The following is a 20271-nucleotide window of genomic DNA, read 5'->3' on the forward strand; positions in this document are numbered from 1 at the left end:
TTAATTGACCAATTGTACAAATAATATAGATATATAAATGCCTAAAACAAATATATACATGTTTAAAAAATAAATAAATAAATAATGAAACAAAAATGAAAGGATTCTTGATCAGCTCAATGTCCATATGAAATCATTCCCTTTTTTTAAGCTTGAGATAATGCAATTTCAAGGAGTAGTGAGCTTGAAATTTCACCGAAAATATGGCCATTAGGTCGGCTCATTGGCTCGCGGTCCCCTCATGAGCTCATCATCTCATCACCATGTTCTGTACTATTTTGACTATTTGGAGAGTACACTCGAATGGAGGAAATAATTGCTAGAGCTAATTTTTAATAAGTAATTTGATGATAGCGTAACACACATTTTAGGAAGACACCCGATAACTGTTCTAAATGGAGGTGGGGGGAAATGAACAATATGTTTGGAAACATACGAGATGTTTCTCCACTTCTGCTGCTGCCTTTCTGTCTTCCCACAATCAGGACTCCTTTTGCGGCCTCTTTACTGTCACGATTTATGTCACAATTTATTAAGGAAGCTGTATCATAAAGGTTTCCGGGGAGATTCCACTGGCTGGCCGGACTGCTGCACCTTTTACAATCTTTTGATCGTTGCAGATGCTCGTGCCTTGGAGGGGTGAGGTGTGTAGTGCCAGATAAAAGCGGGTGCACCTTTTCATGACTTAAAGGGAAGAATTATTTCACTATTATTAGGGCAATGTCAGGAATGAGAGTGATTCTAAAGTCATTATTTTGAAAGCATGGACCGTGACTAATGCCAACTAACGGATTCAATCACTTATGCCAGTTATAATGAATGATTGACATGAATATTTTGCTTTTTCAAGTGGGATTTTATCAGCTTTATCATGGACATTTGTGAAAAATAGACTCCATCAGCCCAAGCACTTAATTCCGGTGTGTCATGCTAGCTTAGCAATTAGCTTAGCTTCCGCTGTACAGCGTAAGTAGCACCGAGTTGCGCCTCATCCTCCGACTACCTACCGACAATGAGTGACGCACGTGTCCAGCCTTGCAAAGGTTTTTCGGATTGTCTCGGCGGTTGATTATCTGTTTTGCTATTCAGCGTGTTTTAATGAGGCGCGAAAATCAAGCTGACTGACTGACGGATGGACTTCGGTGAGTGAAGAAGCCGTTCAACGAGGGTGCAGTCAGACGTGGGAAGGATATACCAGATTCATTCTGCCTCGAACTGGTGATAAGGGTCAAAAAGATGCCATTTTGACAAATGGCTCTATTAAAATGTGTCAATTGAATTTGAATTAGCAAGAAAAACGAACATGAGTAAGTTGATGACAACAAATGGCCCGCTATAGTTCTTCATCCCCAAATTTTAGATTCCCTCGCATTGATGTGGGTTCCTGACATTTTGTTTGAAGTGCTGATACGCTAGTTTAAGGGATTTGGAGGAGTTTAAAGAATTATGTTCACAGTTGGAGCTGTCTGCTGATTTAAGGAGACGCAAACACAGATGAATAGAAGAGAAATTTGACTTGAGTTTGAGTTTTTATGTTCAGTTGCGCTGCACAGCTGCCCTGCGAATGACCTCAAGCACAACGCCTACTGAATATTGCACAACTGCATTCGCTTGTCATTAAAATTGGAAGGCAAAACCACTTATTCATGTCGTTTAATGCATCCGCGGCGTGTGTTTACTTTGCAGGTCCCTGACGGGCTGTCTGTCACAACCTCGTGTCGTCGACCTTTTAACGACGGGACTCACGGGAGCGTCCTTGACGCCCTGGCTGTGTCCCCCTTCTAAAACCCTGAGAGGGGCTGCTGACGGATGACTCGGCGTAGGGCCGTGAACTGCCAGTGAACTCTCACCCGTATTCCTATTGATTGCAAGCGCATATCTCCATGCAAAAGATCGGCGTCAGTTAACTTAAAACAGACGTGATGATTCCCATCAGTAGTGTACAGACTTAAGAATTGAATTCGTTCTGTGACCAAGCTTATAAGATCAGCTTTCCCATTGAAACTTGAGAGTAAACACAGTGGGGTTACTGGCAAAACATGATTTACGCATGATGCAAGTGGTTACTTCGATATAAAAAGCAGACAAATTTCTCACATGTAAAACATGTCATCCACTAATCTGACATAGGTTGCATAGGTCGCCTGTGGCGTTGGCCTGACCGTCGGCATGTCACGCCGGGAAAATGACGGAAATACACACCGCAACAGACACCGACTATTAAGTATGTTATGCGCATGAGTAAATCCTACCTGGTGTATTGATCTTCTGTCAAGACAGACATTATAATCTCTCAATTACACTATACTGTGCAAAATGAGCAAAATTGTCAAGGCTTTCTATCGCTTACTGTTTACCCACATTTGTCACTTCCTGTTCTTGCCCTGTATGCTGATTCGCTAGCTACCCAATCAGAGTGATCAAATGTCAAGACAGTCCGACACCAATTTAACATGTATCCACCGAAGAACACCCCGCCCCGCCGACATTCCACCAGACGGTGCTTTATACATTAATCAGACGCCCGGACGCTACCCGACTCCCGACGTGGGATTGGCCTTGAATGGGCAAATGAGAAGATGGAGGACGTGATTCACACAGAATAATGTTCTGTTAGCTTTGAATGTTCTTTACTTCCTGCCCTTCCCTACTGAACAGCGTTTACTGTTTTATGAGAAAGTAGCATATCGGTGTTTAATCGGCAAAACTTCAACTGATTACTATTACTAATATTTCCCTATATAAATACCATTGTTGTGCTTTGTTTCTATGGTAAATGGGTGGGGAATCATCCTTTCTCTAGGAAAAGCAAAGGACCTACTGTAAGTGACTGATGTCCTGCATATGTCGTAAAACAAGACACTGTTGTATTTGGCTGTGTGAAATGATGCTCGCATCTTAACGTGCACTCTGAGATTCCTTTTTCACGGGCTTACTGATGAACACACAAAATGAAATACGGTTGCACAACTCTGCAAATAACTTTGCTATAGGGCCCTGCAGAGATCACCTTACCTCAAGTGCATCGTGTCGGGCCGATCGTAGTATATTTGGATTATAACCCTACTACAATCCGCCAAAGTTGAAGGCAGGCAACTGGGCTCTTCTTGTTCACTTTTCATCCGAACAACTACTTCAATTCAAAATTTTCAAACATTTGCTACTTATTTATGTCTCTGGTTGCTGGTCACTAGGGTTGTTGTAGGTGATGGCGCTCCTGCCTACCAACAATCGGGACATCACTGTCCTCAAAGAAATGACCGTTATTTTTAAGATGTTTTATACATTTCCATCTTTCTGGTGGACAAGACTGATTCTATTCTAATGTAAATCAACTGCTGCCTCTGGACCAGAAGCAACTGCGCTCTATGTTGTGTGATTGATTTGTTTTAAAAGGTGGACAACAGTTCCTAAGCACGCTACCAGCAGCTACCATTGCTGTTTGAGAGGATATTTCCCATCCCATGTGTGTTGGTGTGATCCAGTGGGGGTTTGTCTTGCGCCAAGTGGTGTCGGTGTCTCGGCGTCAGGTCGGCTCGAGGGTCTTGTTACAAACACCTCGATGCCCTGCGGCCCTCGCAGCGGCTTCCTCCCGCTGTTGTGACAACTGAGTAGTAGACAGATGGGAATGCCATGTGACCCCTCCTTCCTGCTTTGCTGTATTTGCTGAATAATTACAGAGTATGTTATAGTATAGAAGCTAGAAATTCTCAAAGTTTCAAACCTGCTTTTTCACATCCTCGATCATCCGAGTTGGTTGCTCATTTAACGGGTTGAGGATTTAATTTCCGAAACGGCTGTATCCCCTCATTAACTGGACAAACCTGCACTGCCGGTCAGAGTGCCATTTGGTCAGCTCCCGTTCTTCCTTTCCGCTCCGCTAATTGAATTCCGAAACAGGATCTGGACACGGACAAAAACAATCACGTCCAGATCCAACTTCATATGTCTTAGTGCAGCTCTGGAAACAAATGCTCTAAATGTAAATATTTGCAGTTTGGAAATTATGTTAGCAACAAAATCAGTAGAAACTGCTAACTTTGCTATGGTCTCTTAGTTTATTTTGCAGCGCTGTATGCTTGAACATCACATCGTAAAGCTCACTCGGCATCATGTCGCTGAATTCAACCGTGCTATAGATAGACTGCACACTCCACTGCCAATTTAATCCCCCCAGAAGGCTCAGCTAGACCCCAGTTAATTCTTGTGCGACACAAAAATGGACCACTGGATAAGGAGTGGCCACTGGCCAGTTTTAGGGATGTGCAAGAGGGATCTCAAGTCGAAGACTTTAATCATGATTTCTCGACCTTCATTTGCTGGAAAATTAAAGAGCTGGAGGATCGAGCGTGTTCCCTGATGCATGCATGAGAACATTTCCTCTCTCACTCAGTCAATGGGTGCTCGAAATACAGTTGGGCTCGACGTACTTTCCTGGCTATTGTTTTTGAGCTCACGCAGCACCGTATCGGGTTTTCACGCCAGTAATTGGTCGTTTGGTATACCTGATTTGCTCATCATGTTGGTAATTAGAGTGTGGCCGACATTCAAGGCCAGTCTCCACCGCCACTTTTCTTTTTGTCGGCGGCTCCCTGCACACGACGGGCGTGGACGGGAATTTCAAACAGGAGGAAAGGAGAAAAAGAGAGTGCACAAAAGAGCAGCTGCAGCTCTCTGACGTCACACTCCAGAGTGCAGCCAGGTGTCTCTGTTTGGGTATCACAAACGGGGATCGATAACTCAGTCTTGTCTGGCATTAGGCCCGAGGTTGAGTTTGACGTTGGTTACTTCCTGTATTGCGTATTGACGCTGTCGGATGTTGTTCGATTTTAGCCCCTTATTACGTTACAGATGGACAGTAATTCTCAATGGAAACCCTTTCTGTCTAATTTAATTCTACAGAATGTAGCCTGAGCACATACACCCGTATCAATAATCGGGTTGAATTTGAGCAATTTACCTGCCCAGAAAAGGTCAGATTTTTGAACGTCTCCAAAAGATTATATGAAGACTCCACCCCAATCTGCTCTAAAATAATCGGGTTTGGCAAATGTTAAACCTGTTCAATGTTTACAAACCAAGAGTTTGCAACCGCAGCCTAGTAACCAGATGAGCTAACGTGCAGAATTTCTTGTTGGACTGTTTTTATGGAAATCTGGATTGTCCTGTACACCACTGTTGCCTCTCACAGGTCAGTCTAGGTACTACGACAGACAGACATCTGGTTTGGGTGAGGACACTCACGATTGCAGGTGTCGATATCGGTATGTGTGGGCTGTTCTGTGCTGTGTTGGTCATTCAGTACACCGCAGACTATAAGAGCAGTATCAATCAATAGCAAACATCCTTCACTTACTTTGCTGCCAACATTACTTCAAACTCTACCCTAACTGCACTTTACCACCAAGATATTTGGAAGTAAGACCCACATGATCCCCCTTTTTTTTGTAACAATTTACAAAGGAGGTGATTAATGAAAATTGCACAATCCGGGAAAGGTGAAAGAGAGTATACATCATGCACACAGTCTCAGTCTCTGTCTCTCTCTCTTTCTGTCTCTCTCTCTCCACCCCAAAGGAATCTTACAGATGGAGGCGCGGTAACTGGGTTATTGGCGGTGTTAATTAAATGCAACGCGCGTGTATGTGTGTGTGTGCTTTGAGCCCAAACCTTGAGGAAAAAAAAAAAAAAGTTGAGTGAACACAGGAGGAGAAGTGTGAATGAGTGAGAAAAAATTGTGGTAAAAATGTATTTTTTGTTTGTGTGCGTGTAAGAGACACAACTGATTTGGCTGTAGATCTTGGTACATACATATACAGTATAACCGTGTGAAGGATGTGATACATGGTGGACATCCATGACTGCAAATGTATCATTTTTCTGTTGATTACTGATTTATTTGACCACCATCCTCTAAAGTTGCTCTGTGTGTGATGGTGATTAATCATATAACTTCAGTCAGGATGCTGGCGGATGACCTTGAAATTATGAAATTATCCCCTCCCACTTCGACTACATTTTCATACATTCTGTGTGAAAGGCAAAGTTATTGCCATGGCAACAGCTGCCAACCCTACCAAAAGCATAACACCGGGATTGTCACGCACAACTGCTGGTGCGGTTGCTAACATATGCAGTCATGATGGATTTAAAGTCATCTGAGGACATTTGCTAGGCTCACTTTTGAAATTGCCATTCGACTAACATGAGATTTCTGCAATCTGGCAGCATCTTGGAGGAGTTTCTTTTTAACCACCGGCGCAATGTGACTAATTGCATATAGTCCATCGGTCTGTGTGGCCTTGGGGAATAAGAAACTGTCTGCAGCTTTGCTTTGACACACTGGGTTATTTGTCAAGGAATTAAATGAGAAGCCATGTTAAAAAACATGCTGATCGAGACTAGACGCGGTGCATATATAAATGCTATGGACTCTATGCCACACATTCCCATTTATGAACTACGCCAGCTCAATTTCTTCTGGTTGTTCTATCTCCAAGCGAAATGACGGAATTCCTGACAAGGTCACTTCGAGAGCAACATCTGCATCATGATCTAATCATGGTCCATGAAGACTTTGTCTTGGCCAGATATGTTTATGTTATCATCTTTCTCTTCCTCTGGACCTGGTCTCGGTCTTCTCTGGTGGCTCACGTGTGAGGTGTTACGCAAAATGTATCCCCATGTGGATAGCATTTTCTGGTATAACTCTTGATCCTTGGACTATTTTGACAAAAGCAAAGTCACAGATGTTATTAAGCCACCAGGAATCTGTTGTCAGGTTGGGAAGGAAATGTATATTATATCTCATTTCAAATCATCTTCTATAAGCATCAAACTGTGTTCAAGTTAAACGGGAAATTTGCAGACAAGAGAGGAATTAATGAAACAAGATGCACAAGGACGAAAAAAAAAAGTGCAGAGCACAGCCTGTAGCGACGTGGGGGCACCGTTGCCATCATTATTCTAATATAATGCTAATTTTATACGTCCATCTGATTCCACAGTACGCTCAAAATGCAGAATCAGATGGAACGAAGGACGACAAGTTCAGGAAATAAGCAAAAAAAGAGGCCAGATGCAATGCAAACAGCGCTAACGACACAGTATTGGGTCTTCTGGCGGATACCATTCTCGCTGATGAATGGCCTTTTTCCCTTTTCTCTTTGCTTTCCTCACAGAATGCTGATTCCCCCCACGCCGAAGGGCACAATAATTGGACTTGGCCATTGAGGCCTGAAAATCAATTCCATCAATATGTGAAATTGCCCACCCGTCGTTTCGCGGAGGAGGAGAATATCCTCCGTCCTGTCGTTACTGCTCGCAATCTTGCTGTCTGAATGCACGTCCAATTCTAACCTTTCACGTAAGCTCGAAATGCACATAATATACCGTAATAATGATAATTATATACTTGAACTGAAATTCGGTCCATGCTTTCTGACAATTTGGAATTGATTCTTTCCATTATTTCCCATGGAAACAGAGTCAAAGTGCCATCATTATGAAACTATGAACTTTTGCAAAGTCGTTCAGCCCGATTCACAGTTACGAGATTGTTAGCTTGCTATCTTGTTACCACGGCGACCTGGCGATTGAATAGGCACGGCTTTCTACTTGTGGGAGTACAGCATAGGGTGCTTAATAAAAGCTTATGAAAAGGTTATGCTAACATGTTATAGGATGCAGCTTTGCTTACCTTTTGTTAATACAAAATATGTTCTAACAAACTAAAAATCATTCATAAACATGAGTTTTACTGTTCCGTATGAAATGGCAGGTGGAAGGAAGCCACGTCGGCATTAGCGCTGGTGTGCAGGGTTACAGCCCCTCCAGATGCTCCCATTTAATTGTCCTCTGTGTTAAGACTCATTCAAAGAGAGTGGGATCCGATTAAGGAGAAAGATTAAACTGGCCTTGACCCACTCTGTCATCCACAGCCTCGTGCTGAGGTAACATGCCCAGCGAGGGTCCGTTGGGCGCAAAAGGTACCCAAGGCAGTCTTGCATGTAGGCCAACACGTCGTATGATGTTAGCTCACACCAGCTGTCAACACACCAAAAATCAGGTCTGGGGAATACGTGGAAGCAGGTCTCATACAATTTATTTGATTACAAAATGATCAAAATCCCATCTGCTGCCTCGTTCCTGTAAGAACGCACGTTTACGCAATCAGATGGGACCACGGCCAATAGACCATGTGACAATTCATTGACCAGGCATCCACTTTTAAATATGTCCACTTTTTGACAGCTTGAAAAAAAAAAAGTGTTATGAAAAATCAAGCATCGGTCTACTCTGCATGTACTCTTCCACTGCGACGTGCCTTTTGCTGCTGTCCCAAATGACTGCAAATCAAGTCATTACTTTAAGCAAGTTGTAAGCTGAATGAATCATACAATATTGCTCAGTCAAAACATGTACTGCAGTGATAAGATGTCCAAACAAGTCCTAATACATTTGACCTAAATACAAAATATGACACAATTTTTTCTTCATGTTTTGGGTAAAACAGATTAGCAATGAATGCAAATGTAGTCACTTAATTTAATGTTAGTGAATGCTAATTCATGCAAGGGAATTCAAATCAATAATATTGTACTAGATAAGAACAATGAAATGCTATGGAAAATGTTTTGCTTCATGATTGTTAATTGTGGCTGCTTCTGGGTTGCCGACTTGGCCACCAGTGGCAGTATGATACAGCCATGCTGACACAAACGAGGACGAGTTACACAACCACCGTAAGCTGCGTTAATTTTGCTACTTTTTAAAACTTACATTTACTTGTATAAACGTTCATAAATCAAGCAAAAGAAATATTTTGGGATGCTATTACATAATACCAACAAAAAGGTCCTGATGTTTGTAATAGGCTTGGAACAATGTGGACATTTATATCTGTTTCATGGTTCCCCAAAACATAAAGGTTAAAGCCTACCTGAGGGCGAGCGCTGACATTTCCTCTTGAAAGCTTCTGATATTGAAAAAATAAAATAAGACTCCAGTCGCACACGGCACCTGGCAAAACTCGTACCCTTAAATTATCTTTACCGCCAGACTATTTTCCCTTAAATTCTGCCCTGACTAGAGATCGATATCAAGTGTCTGATACGTCAGATTGCTCCTTAGGAGCTAATTATTTCTGTCAGAAACACAGCCTTGTGCAAAGTCACCAGCGTCTCCTCTCCTTCAAATTTAATGAAACATGCTGTGTTTAATGAGTAATTTGCCTCTGCAAAAGCAGCAGCCTTGCTGTCAGTTCACAGTGATTAAATAATAATAATAATAAATTTGAAAAGAGATTGAATGAAAACAAAACAGTGTGCAGAAAAAAAGGAGGGTTGATTTTGGAGAGGAACTTGCTGACAGTAAAGCTGGTGTCAAAATAGTGAGACTGTCACATAAAAGTGAAAAAAAAAGACGTGGACTCATGAATCAAAACCAAGCTACAGAATAATAGAGTGAAGTTTAAAGCTGAAGTAAGCAATATTTATGCTTTCTGGTGGGGCATTTTGGGGAAGCTGGCCTAAATTCTGCTGCATGCTGGAGCTACTGTATTTATAAAAAGAAATTTCGACACTAAGACATTTTTTTGTTTTTGTGAATAAAATCAAATTAAGCCTGTTTGTTTGCATTTTATATACGACAATGTTGTGTGAGTTCAAGAAGAAAATAAAAATTGAAGTGAAAAAATAAATGTATAAAAATAAGATAAAAAAAAATTAAATGGCAAAATACTAATTTATTTATAGATATATAAATGTGAAACGCATGAGTTGCAAATCGAACGTTAGTAGCTTTTTTACATGTGTCCGTCATTTGCTCAGTTTTCTCAGGATTGTAACAAATACACATACTAACTAAACTTGTCCAACTTCCAAAGTGTTGGCATTTCTTTCTCTCATAAACGACACGACAATCCGTGATACATCTTTATCTCTCGAAAGGATATGCTAATTTCAAATCCAAAGTGATGCCACACCACCATCTACAGGGATTTTCTACTCATTACAGCGCTTTACAGACGAGCTGACCTGTTGAAAAACATACTTGACAAACGTATACGTCATTGGTCGTCAACAGTTGGATTTCAACTGACGAATATAAACACCCATGGCAAAGAATGAGTTAAGTAGTACCCTACAATATTGTGCTGTAAAAATAGAATGCTTTTTTTCGCCCCACTTCCATCAGTGTATCACTGGACTTTTTTTTTAAATGGTCAGTGCTTCTTTTTCAGTAAGCGTTGCAAAGACCATGAAAAAAATATGCCAATGTCGTGAGGTATTTTCTCTCTAAATTATTGTAGTAAACGTTGGGGAATACCAACAAAGTGGAGAGACTTGACTAATATGGCAGCTGCTGTCACACACGAACTAGGAGCAGCAAAACAATTGTCACTTGCAACGTAGTATACAAAAATAACCTTGGATAATAGGCCACATGCTGCTTCACTAAAACGTTATCCGCTCACATGTCGAATGTTCGGGTATATTCTCTTTCCACCCAACAAGGTCCAATATAAATATTCAGTTTTGTATACTGGGCTTCATGCTTACAATATTTACAACATACTCTCAATCACTTGATAAATAAAATGCAGCCAGTTGAATAAATCTGCCACAAAATGCAACGTGTTCCCCCAGGGTCAAGGCGAGACAATTTGGCATGTTTTGACAGCGAAGGAGGCCATTATTTTTGGAAATATTCGGAGCTTAAGCCGAAATTGTCTGGGTCTACATTCCTCTCAATTTACGCACGAGCTCAAGGCGTTACTCTGGTATTTCCTATTTAACACGCTTCAAACATGAATGTGCTCTCCAGGGGTTTAAAACACACGGGGAGAAAACACGGAAGTGTCGTCTTTTTAATTGGTCGATACCGAAGAAGCGGGTCTGACATCGCAGCGTGAGACAAAATTAGCCCGGCAGAACAGTGACGGGAGCACGCTGTGATGGACTCGTCCATCTTAATATGAGATCATTTTAACACTTTGCATACTAATTTTCCCATCCATACACAGTTTGTTCACAGCCAAGAACATCTTCATAATCAAATCTATCAAATTATAAATAAACTCCAGATTGTTGGAGAAAAACATCTCCATACAATATCATTTGCTTGACACATATTTACATCAATTCACGTGGGGGAGGGGCCGAGCCCTGCCACCTGGGCCCAGTTGTTCGATTCTCGGTTATTTTAACCATTGTTTAACCCCTAACCGCCGGTTAAATTCTTAACCCGCCGCTAACTAACCAGCCGTTAAATATGCGTTGTTCAAAACATGGTTAGTCACGCCGTTTGTTAACGGCACCGTCAAAGTTAACCGTGTCATTTATGTCACTTGTTAGCACCGATATAATCCCACAATTCCTCTTTTTGTTTACTTCCGGGTCGGCGAAAGAAATGGATACCATCCAAATGACCGGTGGCACGCAACAAAAAAAAAAAAGAAGCCGTAAGTTTTCTGCTGACAAAACAATCAATGATTGAAGTAATTTAGGAGTTTTCGTAACATTATTTATTTATTTATTTTTAATTCATCATAATTTATTTTTATTTTCTCTGTCCATTTTTAGAACTTGTCTTAAAAAACCCATTTTTATTCTTTCTCTTTTGACTCAGCATGAGATTTGGAATTTTATTACTGCTAAGAAGTAATAGTCAGAAATAATCACCAACGTCAAAGTCAACCCCTCGATAGACTCTTTTTTTCTGCGCTCAGTGGGCATCATGAAGGCAGCATTAGCCAGTTAACCACACTGCTAAAAAGTTAGCGGCGGTCCTTAGGTGTGTTAACTTTAACAGAAAGGTAACAGCCGGTTAAAGTTAACAGAGTTTTGAACAACAAGATAACAGTGCCGTTAAAGTTAACAGTCGGTTAAATCTACTTAACCAGTGGTTAAAGCTATAACCGAGTTTTGAACAACCGGGCCCAGGGAGATTGCCGTACTTGAAAAATATGGCAATAATATCTTAGCTGAGCTATCTGGAGTCATATTTAATAGGGTTCAGGCCCTCAGAAAGACATATGTTACTAAAAATTGCTTGGCCAACTGTATGTGTGCTATTCCCTGGATGCTCACTCGAGCCACAGTACGCACACACAAAACGTGTTAGGATGTTTGCAAGGCTACAATAAAAGACAGCTGCTATTAACGACTCCAGGGTGGTCCACTTTCACCCCCACCCCTTCAACCAGCTAAACCCCGCCGACGCCGAACCCCATCTGCCCATCCTTCGAGCGGGGAGAACAGCATCCCCGGCCCGAGCTTTTCCACGTTAATCCCGCGGGCCTGACTGCGGGGCGGGCGGGGAGCAAACGGAGGGAGCGTTGAAGTGGGTCACAACAAAATGAGGCCATCCGGGGCTTGAACTGCAGCAGCAGAGGCAGCGGCGGCGAGCTCCCATCTGCCACGAGCGCCGATGACAAACGCAGCTGGCTCGCGTTGCCGCTGGGGGAGGCTCTACGTGGCGGCACGGACCTCTAAGATATATTAATGCTGCTTTTCGGAATGTCCAGAATATTTGACGAGATGGTGAACTCCCACCTTCTGAATTTCCTTACTTATATGATGATCTTGTTTGCGTGTGTGCTGTGCCAAGCTGTCTAAAGCGTTCCGACACCTTCTTTTCCCAATCTAGCAAGTGAAAATGACACCTAGGAGACACATGAATCAAATTTCAGACATTTAAAAAAAGTATAAGACGGATTTAGGCCAGGGGTGTCAAACATACGGCCCGCGGGCCGGATCAGGACCGCAAAGGGGTTTAATCCGGCCCACGAGAGGATTTTGTAAAGTTAAAAAAATAAATAAATATTGTACTGTCGGACTAATTAAATCTTTTACCGCCACGTGTTATATAAAAAAACATAATAATATGACAAAGGCTTTGATCATTTCCGTCATTCTTGAAAACGTTCTATTTCATCAGATTTCGTCATGTTTCATTGTCATTTCATACACCTGCAGCCCATTCGAAAGAGATACAATGCTGCCATCTGTTGGCCATAGTTAGTGAGTGTGTTTGATTCCACAACCCATTGACCAGGCAGCGGTGCACGTAGACGTTGCACTGCCCATTGATTAAAACAAAAACAAACAAACAAACAAAAAAATATAGTTGACATCATTTAACGTTTATGGGAGCATACATCGTGATTTTACTCATCGTTATTAAACGTTTTTGGCGCTCAAAGAGTTAATCAGCCGGCCACAATCAAAATAGATATAATTTGTAATTTCACAAGCAGTCCTCAGATGAGCAAGTAACTTGTACAGAGAATCGTCCTGGATGTCATTATTTTACACACAACTTAAAGTTACGGTTTGTTTAATTATTATTATTAATATGATTATTATTATTAATATTACTTTTAATTATGGACCAAAAAACGTGTTAAAATATGACAGAAATTCAATTACTAAACCTTAAACATTTAATTCAGTGATTCTTCCATGCACCACTAGACGGAACCCTCGTACCACACTTTGAGAACCGCCGGTCTACGGTTTACATGAAATAGCAGGACCGGGCAGTGCAGATTGTTTCCCTCTTCCCTCCTTCCACTCCTACAGCGCAGTCAGTCTCTCCACTTACGAGAATGGAAATTGTGTCTGTCTCCGAGATGTTTGCGGAAGGCTGAAGGGCAATTTAGCTAAAATGACTGAGTTGGAAATCCATTCCGGGAGAGCGGAAGCAATATGCACCCGCCATCGTGACAGTGCTTCTCTGTGAAGGGGTGTAATCTTGTGTAATGTAATGTGTCTACTGGGTGCAAAATGCAGAAAAAAAAGATAAAAATAAGCAAAAAGGTTCAAAGATTAAACTCGCGTGGCGTCCACAAGCAGTGGAGATGAATGTCACACTCCCTCGGAGAGGAGGAAATGAAAGTGTGAACGGTAGAGCTGCAAGTAAAGGCGAGCATGCGGTGATTGATGCAGCAGGATATTGAACGGATCGCCAGCATGGAGTTACAGTATTCCCATTTCTCTCCCTCTTGTTCATGAAGGCGCAGAATTAGCATACGTCTCATAACAGACAGGTTATCCGGTGGCACGTCAACTCGTGAATTTTTCAAGGTACGAGCTGTCACCTGCAAGATTTTTTGTCAAGTTACTTCACAACAAGCAGCAGCTTGGCAGAGAGCGAACGATTCTTTAAAAAAAAAAAAAAAAAAAAAAAAAAAAAGATGTTGGCTGCCACTTCCAGTTGAGATTACCATAGTTTCCAGGTCCATACTTTGCCCCCTTTTAAAGTAGTGCTGTCACTACTGAATAATTTTAGAATTGATGCCACTGAACATTTTGAGTGGTCCTAAGTAAAAAAAAATATTCATAAATGATTTAGTTATCACATTTTGAAAGTTGGGCCAATTTGTATTTTAAAGGGGTTTTGTCCAATCTGCCAGTACCCCAACGTGCAAGCTTATATTTTTAGGTGCTGCAAGTGTGAAATCTTATTTGTGCCCTGTGATTGGCTGACATCAATCATCAGGTGTATTTCCAGTGCTCTGCGCATCCGAGACTGTCTGCGGATGTCAATTATATTACACTGTATTATCCCCTATAATGGGTTCCTTCATGTATCCACCTCCAGGAGTACAAAAGTGTAAGTGTTCATTGGTTATTGGAGAGCTACAAACAGTTGGGCTTTATTGGCCCATTTAAAATCCCTCCAGCACTTTGTGGTTTCCTTCAGCGTCAGGGAAAAATCCATTTGCGCTCCCTAACTCTACAGGCCTCCGACTTCCTTAGATCATCTGGCTTTTTTTTTTCCTCTCGCACTGTGACATCAGTGCGTCGTCCTAAGCTGCCTGGATCACAGAGAGTAGAATGAACATGCACATGATTGATAAATCAATATAATGCATTGTCAGACCCTATCGGAGCATGTCCTGTTTTGGGATTTTGCTCCAACTGCAGATTTCTTTTTTTTTTTTTTTTTTTTTTTTTTTCCTTTTGTGTGTGCGTGCGTTTACGTGTGTGCGTTTGCGTGCGTGCGTGCGTGCGTGCGTGTGCGTGCAAATACGGATAAATTTATACTCATTAATTCACCTAAAGCCTTATAAATATCCCATTACCCTTCGCCTTAACCAGGTACTTCAGAATCTTGCCAGAGTCGTGAAGTTTAAATGGTCAGGAGACCAGAGAAAAGGTCAGAAAAAAATAAGGAGAAAAGAAAGATAAATCAAAGTGAAATCCAGCACCGACCAAACACTTCCTGCCTTCCCCATGATTACAAAATCAATGTCTTACGCCAACCCCGGAAGCCTCTAAATTCCAGCAAATTTAGCGAGATCTCAAGAGACCAGAGGAAAAACTAAAGAGAGGAAGGAGGGAAGGATCGATAAGGCAGAGTGAGATCCATAGAAGCCAGTACATCCAATCCATCAAAGTGAAATCCAGCACCAACAAAACCCCTCCTGCGTGGTTACAAAACCAGAGTCTTATGCCAACCCCAGAAACCTCAAACTTCCAATAAATTGAGATCTCAAGTGACCAGAGGAAAAACTAAAGAGAGGAAGGAGGGAAGGATAGATAAAGCAAAGTGAGATCCACAGACCCAGCACCCACTGATTCAAGGGGCTGTGGGAGGGAGAGGCTACTTCTGTTGAGTTTCAGTAGATGCTGGTGCGACGGATCTGGCATGCATAAGGACCACCACCAAAGAAAGAAGCCGTCAACCGCGGTCCAGCAAAGCGAGCACCGCCCCCCCCCCCCCCCGAAATCCCCAGGCCGCGGCAGCACCAAGGCCACCCCCAAGCCACCCGAGCGGACACCGGTCGGCGAGCCGACCCAGACGCCCGGAACACCCCCGCCCCAGCCCCGGCCCACACCCCCGACCCCCAACTGCAGATTTCTTGTCGTTGACGATCATGTGATGAAATAAATTCCAGTCGTAGTTGATTCATCAATGACGCCGTATATGTTCTCCAACCTTTTAGGGCCATTGACTGGTTTCACGTAAAGACATATTTGGACAGATTGGCATTGAACCTCCCACTGAATAGTTTAACCTTGCGTTACAGTCTCCTGCCAAATTCCCCAGGGAACACGCTGACATGAGTTTGCTCACCTTTCATTTTAAAACAGGTTCCTGTAGCAAGAGCAATGAATATGTTGCTGTAGCAGTTTTAGACTTAAAATAATAATAATATATATTAGGGATGCACGATAATGCTATTTTCTACCGATACCGATAAAGCTATAATTTAGAAAGTGCTGATGTCGATAAACGATAAGTAAGCCGATAATTGTTTGTAAAAAAGGAATTTGAATACAAATATACTTTGGGGTCCTACTATAAGTCTAATTTATCTGATTTATCTGTATGATTTCAAATTGGTCGATAATTGCTGATAATTTACAGCAAATTTCTTTATTATCTGGTTTATCTGTTTGACATCAAATTGGTCGATAATTGCCAAATTTCTTTATTATCTGGTTTATCTTTATGACGTCAAATTGGTTGATAATTGCCGATAATTAACGGCAGATTTCGGCAGATCTGTTTGGCGTAAAATAGGTCGATAATTGGTGATAATAATAATGGCCACCAATATTATATTTATATATATATATATATATATATTTTTTTTTTTTTATTATCATATTCCCAATCTCTCTAAGAGCGAATGGGTGCTGATTGTGGCAGTGACAGCCATGAAAGGCTAATTATGATTATCAGACGTTGCGATCTTCTGGGTGTGCGCATGGCTGCAGGAGAAACAGGCTGGAGGCTGGATGGGGGTGCGGGGCGACCGATAGCCTCATGATCTCTGTTTGTGCAGTGCAAATCTCCCTGGACTGGGATAATATAGTGTTCACTAACCCTGCCAGCTTCGCCAGAGATAATTAGAGTGGACACGCTGTAATGATGTCCAAAGAAAAGCAGCGGCCATTAAATTAGAATCTGGAAATAAACATTTGCTTTTTTGTGAAAGTCAATGGTGTCCAAGTTCAAAACTGAGTTTGGCAAGAAGTTGTGTCATGGTCACAACTCACTCAGATAGTGGACATTTGTTTTTCTCGTCTTAAAACATTTAGCACAGTAGTTCTTATTAACCCGGGTTTGATCGAACCACTACTTTAGGGTGTATTTTTTGTGCAATCTGACACAAAATGCTTGAAAATCATTGTTACTGGCATTCTCGAACCACCACAAACTTGACATATTGACAAGTGAATCTTTTTTAAACAACACCACATCACTTGCATGCATATGTTGAAATGATTCCACACGGACTGACAACAAAGCCGAATGCGCAAGTGTGGAATTGCTTTCGGCAGTGTGCTTTTGTTGACTTGCTTCATCAATAACTGCAGACGTCTGATCTGAGTCACCCGCGTATACAAAATTGTTGGATACCGTCCAGCTGCCGTCATCCGTGGAAGCTTATACAATCTGAGTCAGTGAGGCCGCAGTATTCGAATCCGCGCGTCCTTCCGGTTTCAATGCCGCAAAGGGGAATTGATGCCTCGCCTCCCGCATGAATGTGAATCACGACCAATGGCCTGTATTTCAACTCGGCTTGTTTCCTTTTCCCTCTGCAGGTTCCATCGCAAGATGCTCCTACATCAAGTACCACTACTCCTCGGGCACAATACCCAAAAACCTCTCCTATAATATCACCAAGACAATAAGGCAGGATGAGTGGCATTCCCTCCGTAAGTCTTTTTCTTTGACTTCTGAGTTTGGTCTATGGCGCGGTGCATTCACACGTTGGAAAGCAGGATCCTGTAAAATGTTTTGTTCACCACCTTCACTGAATTTCAGGCCAGAAAGTCCTTTTGAAATCAAGTCTGGTATGAAATTAAATATATATATATATATATATATATATATATATATATATATATATATATATATATATATATATATTTATTTATTTATTTATTTATTTACTTTACATTTATCACATTTCTCTCATTTAAACATTCTCATTGTTCAAACCTTCATAAATGTTATAAAATAGGTACATTACTGTAAAAAAAATAAAATAAAAAAAATGCATGCAAAATTGCACTTAAAAAATCCGCAAAACAGCAAGACTATGAAAAGTGAACCGCGTTTTAACGAGGGAACACTGTACACAGTTTCAGTAAGTTTTCGTATTTTAAAAAGCATTTTTGTTTTAGTTTTATTTCGTTAACGAAAATGATTTTTTAATTTTAGTTATTTCGTTAGTTTTTGTTAACTAAAATAAACTTTGAAAGGATACAAGCAAAACTTAGCAATTTAGCAGTATACGTAGTTCATTAATTTCAGTTTTGCCACACATTTTTCCAAAATATAACCTGTCGGCAGTGTCTCGGCGGCACTAAGTAAAATGTGTATGACAAATTTTGAGTCTGATGGCTTTACAAGTTGCAATACCAATCTCAAGAGAAATAGAAGATTGCTTCTTATACCCCAAGTTCACTCGGGCGCCAGCATCCCTCACATTCATCATCTGTTTTCCAAAGCGCACATAATAAAACAATTTCTTTACATTGTCAGTTACACTTATATTTTACAACAACTAGACAGCAAAGAAGATAGTGTTAAAACTGAAAGCAAACTACACGGTGAGGAAGACAGACAGCTGAGTCCGCCGAGGATTGCGGCAAAGCGGAGTTGCTATTCTCAAGCGCTGGCACCTGACAGCCAGTGACTAGTCAGACGGCAACAGGAAACAGTGACAGTATGAGGTCAGCGCGTGTTTCCACTTGGCTCCGTGGCCCGTCGACCGGCGAGCTACACAACAGGCCCCTCAAAAGGAAGAGGCTGAGCATGTCAGGTGTCCTCAAAAAAGTGGACTCCCGGTACCGTATATCCGTCTGACCGTATTTCCTACCCGTGCTGAATCCAAACTCGCTGTTTGAAATGAGCCCCCCCACCACTGCTGCTTTGTGGGCTGATGAAATCTAAGTTTAACGTAATGTCATTGTGGATCACGCTGGATCACACTGCCTTCACTAACTCCACAAATACAACACGATACAGATTGATTTGACGTTTTGGAGGTATGACAGATGACAAGCGGTATAGAAAATAAACGGATAAATGTGTGACAGTGAGTGTGAATGATATTGAAAAAGATGATTCGATTCGATAGTTTTTGATACGGTCAGTACTGTAAAGTTTCTCTTCTTCTAGGAGAGATCTCTTCAATAAAATACGATTCGATATGTATCTCCATATATTTCAAAGTGGAACGAATCGATTCAATTCGATGTACTTGCATCGCTTAAATCATAAAACAATTTTCCGGTTCAAACCTGTTTTGTTAAACCCCTAGTGTCTGCGACTGACTGGCAACAAGTCCAGGGTATACCCCACCTGTCACTCAAGGTCCAGCTCACCCTATAATATGTGGATGGAGGTCCCCAAGAATTTTATCTCCAGCGAAGGACACAAGGCGTCTTATTCGGTGATATAAATAACAGAACCTCAGCTGCATATTTAAATGGGAACACTCGGCTTACTTCCATTTTTTTCTTTTTATGGTGTGGCTTTTACCCACGCTCATAGAAGGATGTTTTCATCTCCGCTATATCTCGGCCGGCTTTCGAAAAACACATAGCTCATATTTGCGACAAGAAGGTCACCCCTGAGCAGTCGGAGATGTTTAATGTCCTTATTACTGCGTCTATCCACGCAGGATATCAGCGTGAGATAACTCTGCCGCTCCTGAACCGATGGCCCGTCTCTCCGGCGTGAAAGCCGCAAATGTAAATAGCAAAGGCCGGCGGGTAAACAAATCTCCGTCCGATGACGAAGCATCTGCGCTCGCTACTTGAATGACCCGCTGAGATTCGTCATTGAACTGGTTCGGAGTAGAGAAGGGATTACAAACCAGCAAATAGAACAGTCAAGGTCAAATGTGTTTATTCAGTTGGAGTGTCAATAAAATCTGGATCGGTGTGAGATTCTGGTTAGTCATTAGCTTGGTCACTGTTGCATAAGTAACACTTGTTCGTAACTTGGTTGTGAAACAATTAACAGAATTAATTTCTGTTGTTTTTGTTTGTTCCTTGCAAGAAAGAGAAGAGGTGGTCAAGAACATTTGTTGACTTCACATTTGAGATATTTTGGGGTTGAATTCCGGAATTTGACATTACAAAAACACTCGTTAGCTTAAAATTAGTTACACCAAATTTCCCCATACGTGAATGAGTGAATCATTCTAAAAGTATTATTCAACTAAAGTTCTACAAGTTCCCTGCTGTAGACAAATCTGCCATTTTGTAAAAATATCAGTTGATTGCCATTAATTCC

The 20271-nt window shown here is 41.5% G+C and overlaps 1 protein-coding gene across 1 annotated transcript in view; it reads left to right on the plus strand.

Annotated features, from left to right (window-relative positions):
• tmem178bb (transmembrane protein 178Bb) overlaps positions 1 to 20271 on the plus strand; it is a 62280-nt gene that overhangs the window by 13749 nt on the left and 28260 nt on the right. Inside the window, exon 3 of the mRNA XM_077499910.1 lies at positions 17565 to 17678. Within this exon, the coding sequence (XP_077356036.1) occupies positions 17565 to 17678 (114 nt within the window). The remainder of the gene's footprint in view (positions 1 to 17564; positions 17679 to 20271) is intronic.

Source organism: Festucalex cinctus, chromosome 16 (genome assembly GCF_051991245.1).
Source record: "Festucalex cinctus isolate MCC-2025b chromosome 16, RoL_Fcin_1.0, whole genome shotgun sequence".
In the NCBI taxonomy this organism is placed as follows: Eukaryota; Metazoa; Chordata; class Actinopteri; order Syngnathiformes; family Syngnathidae; genus Festucalex; species Festucalex cinctus.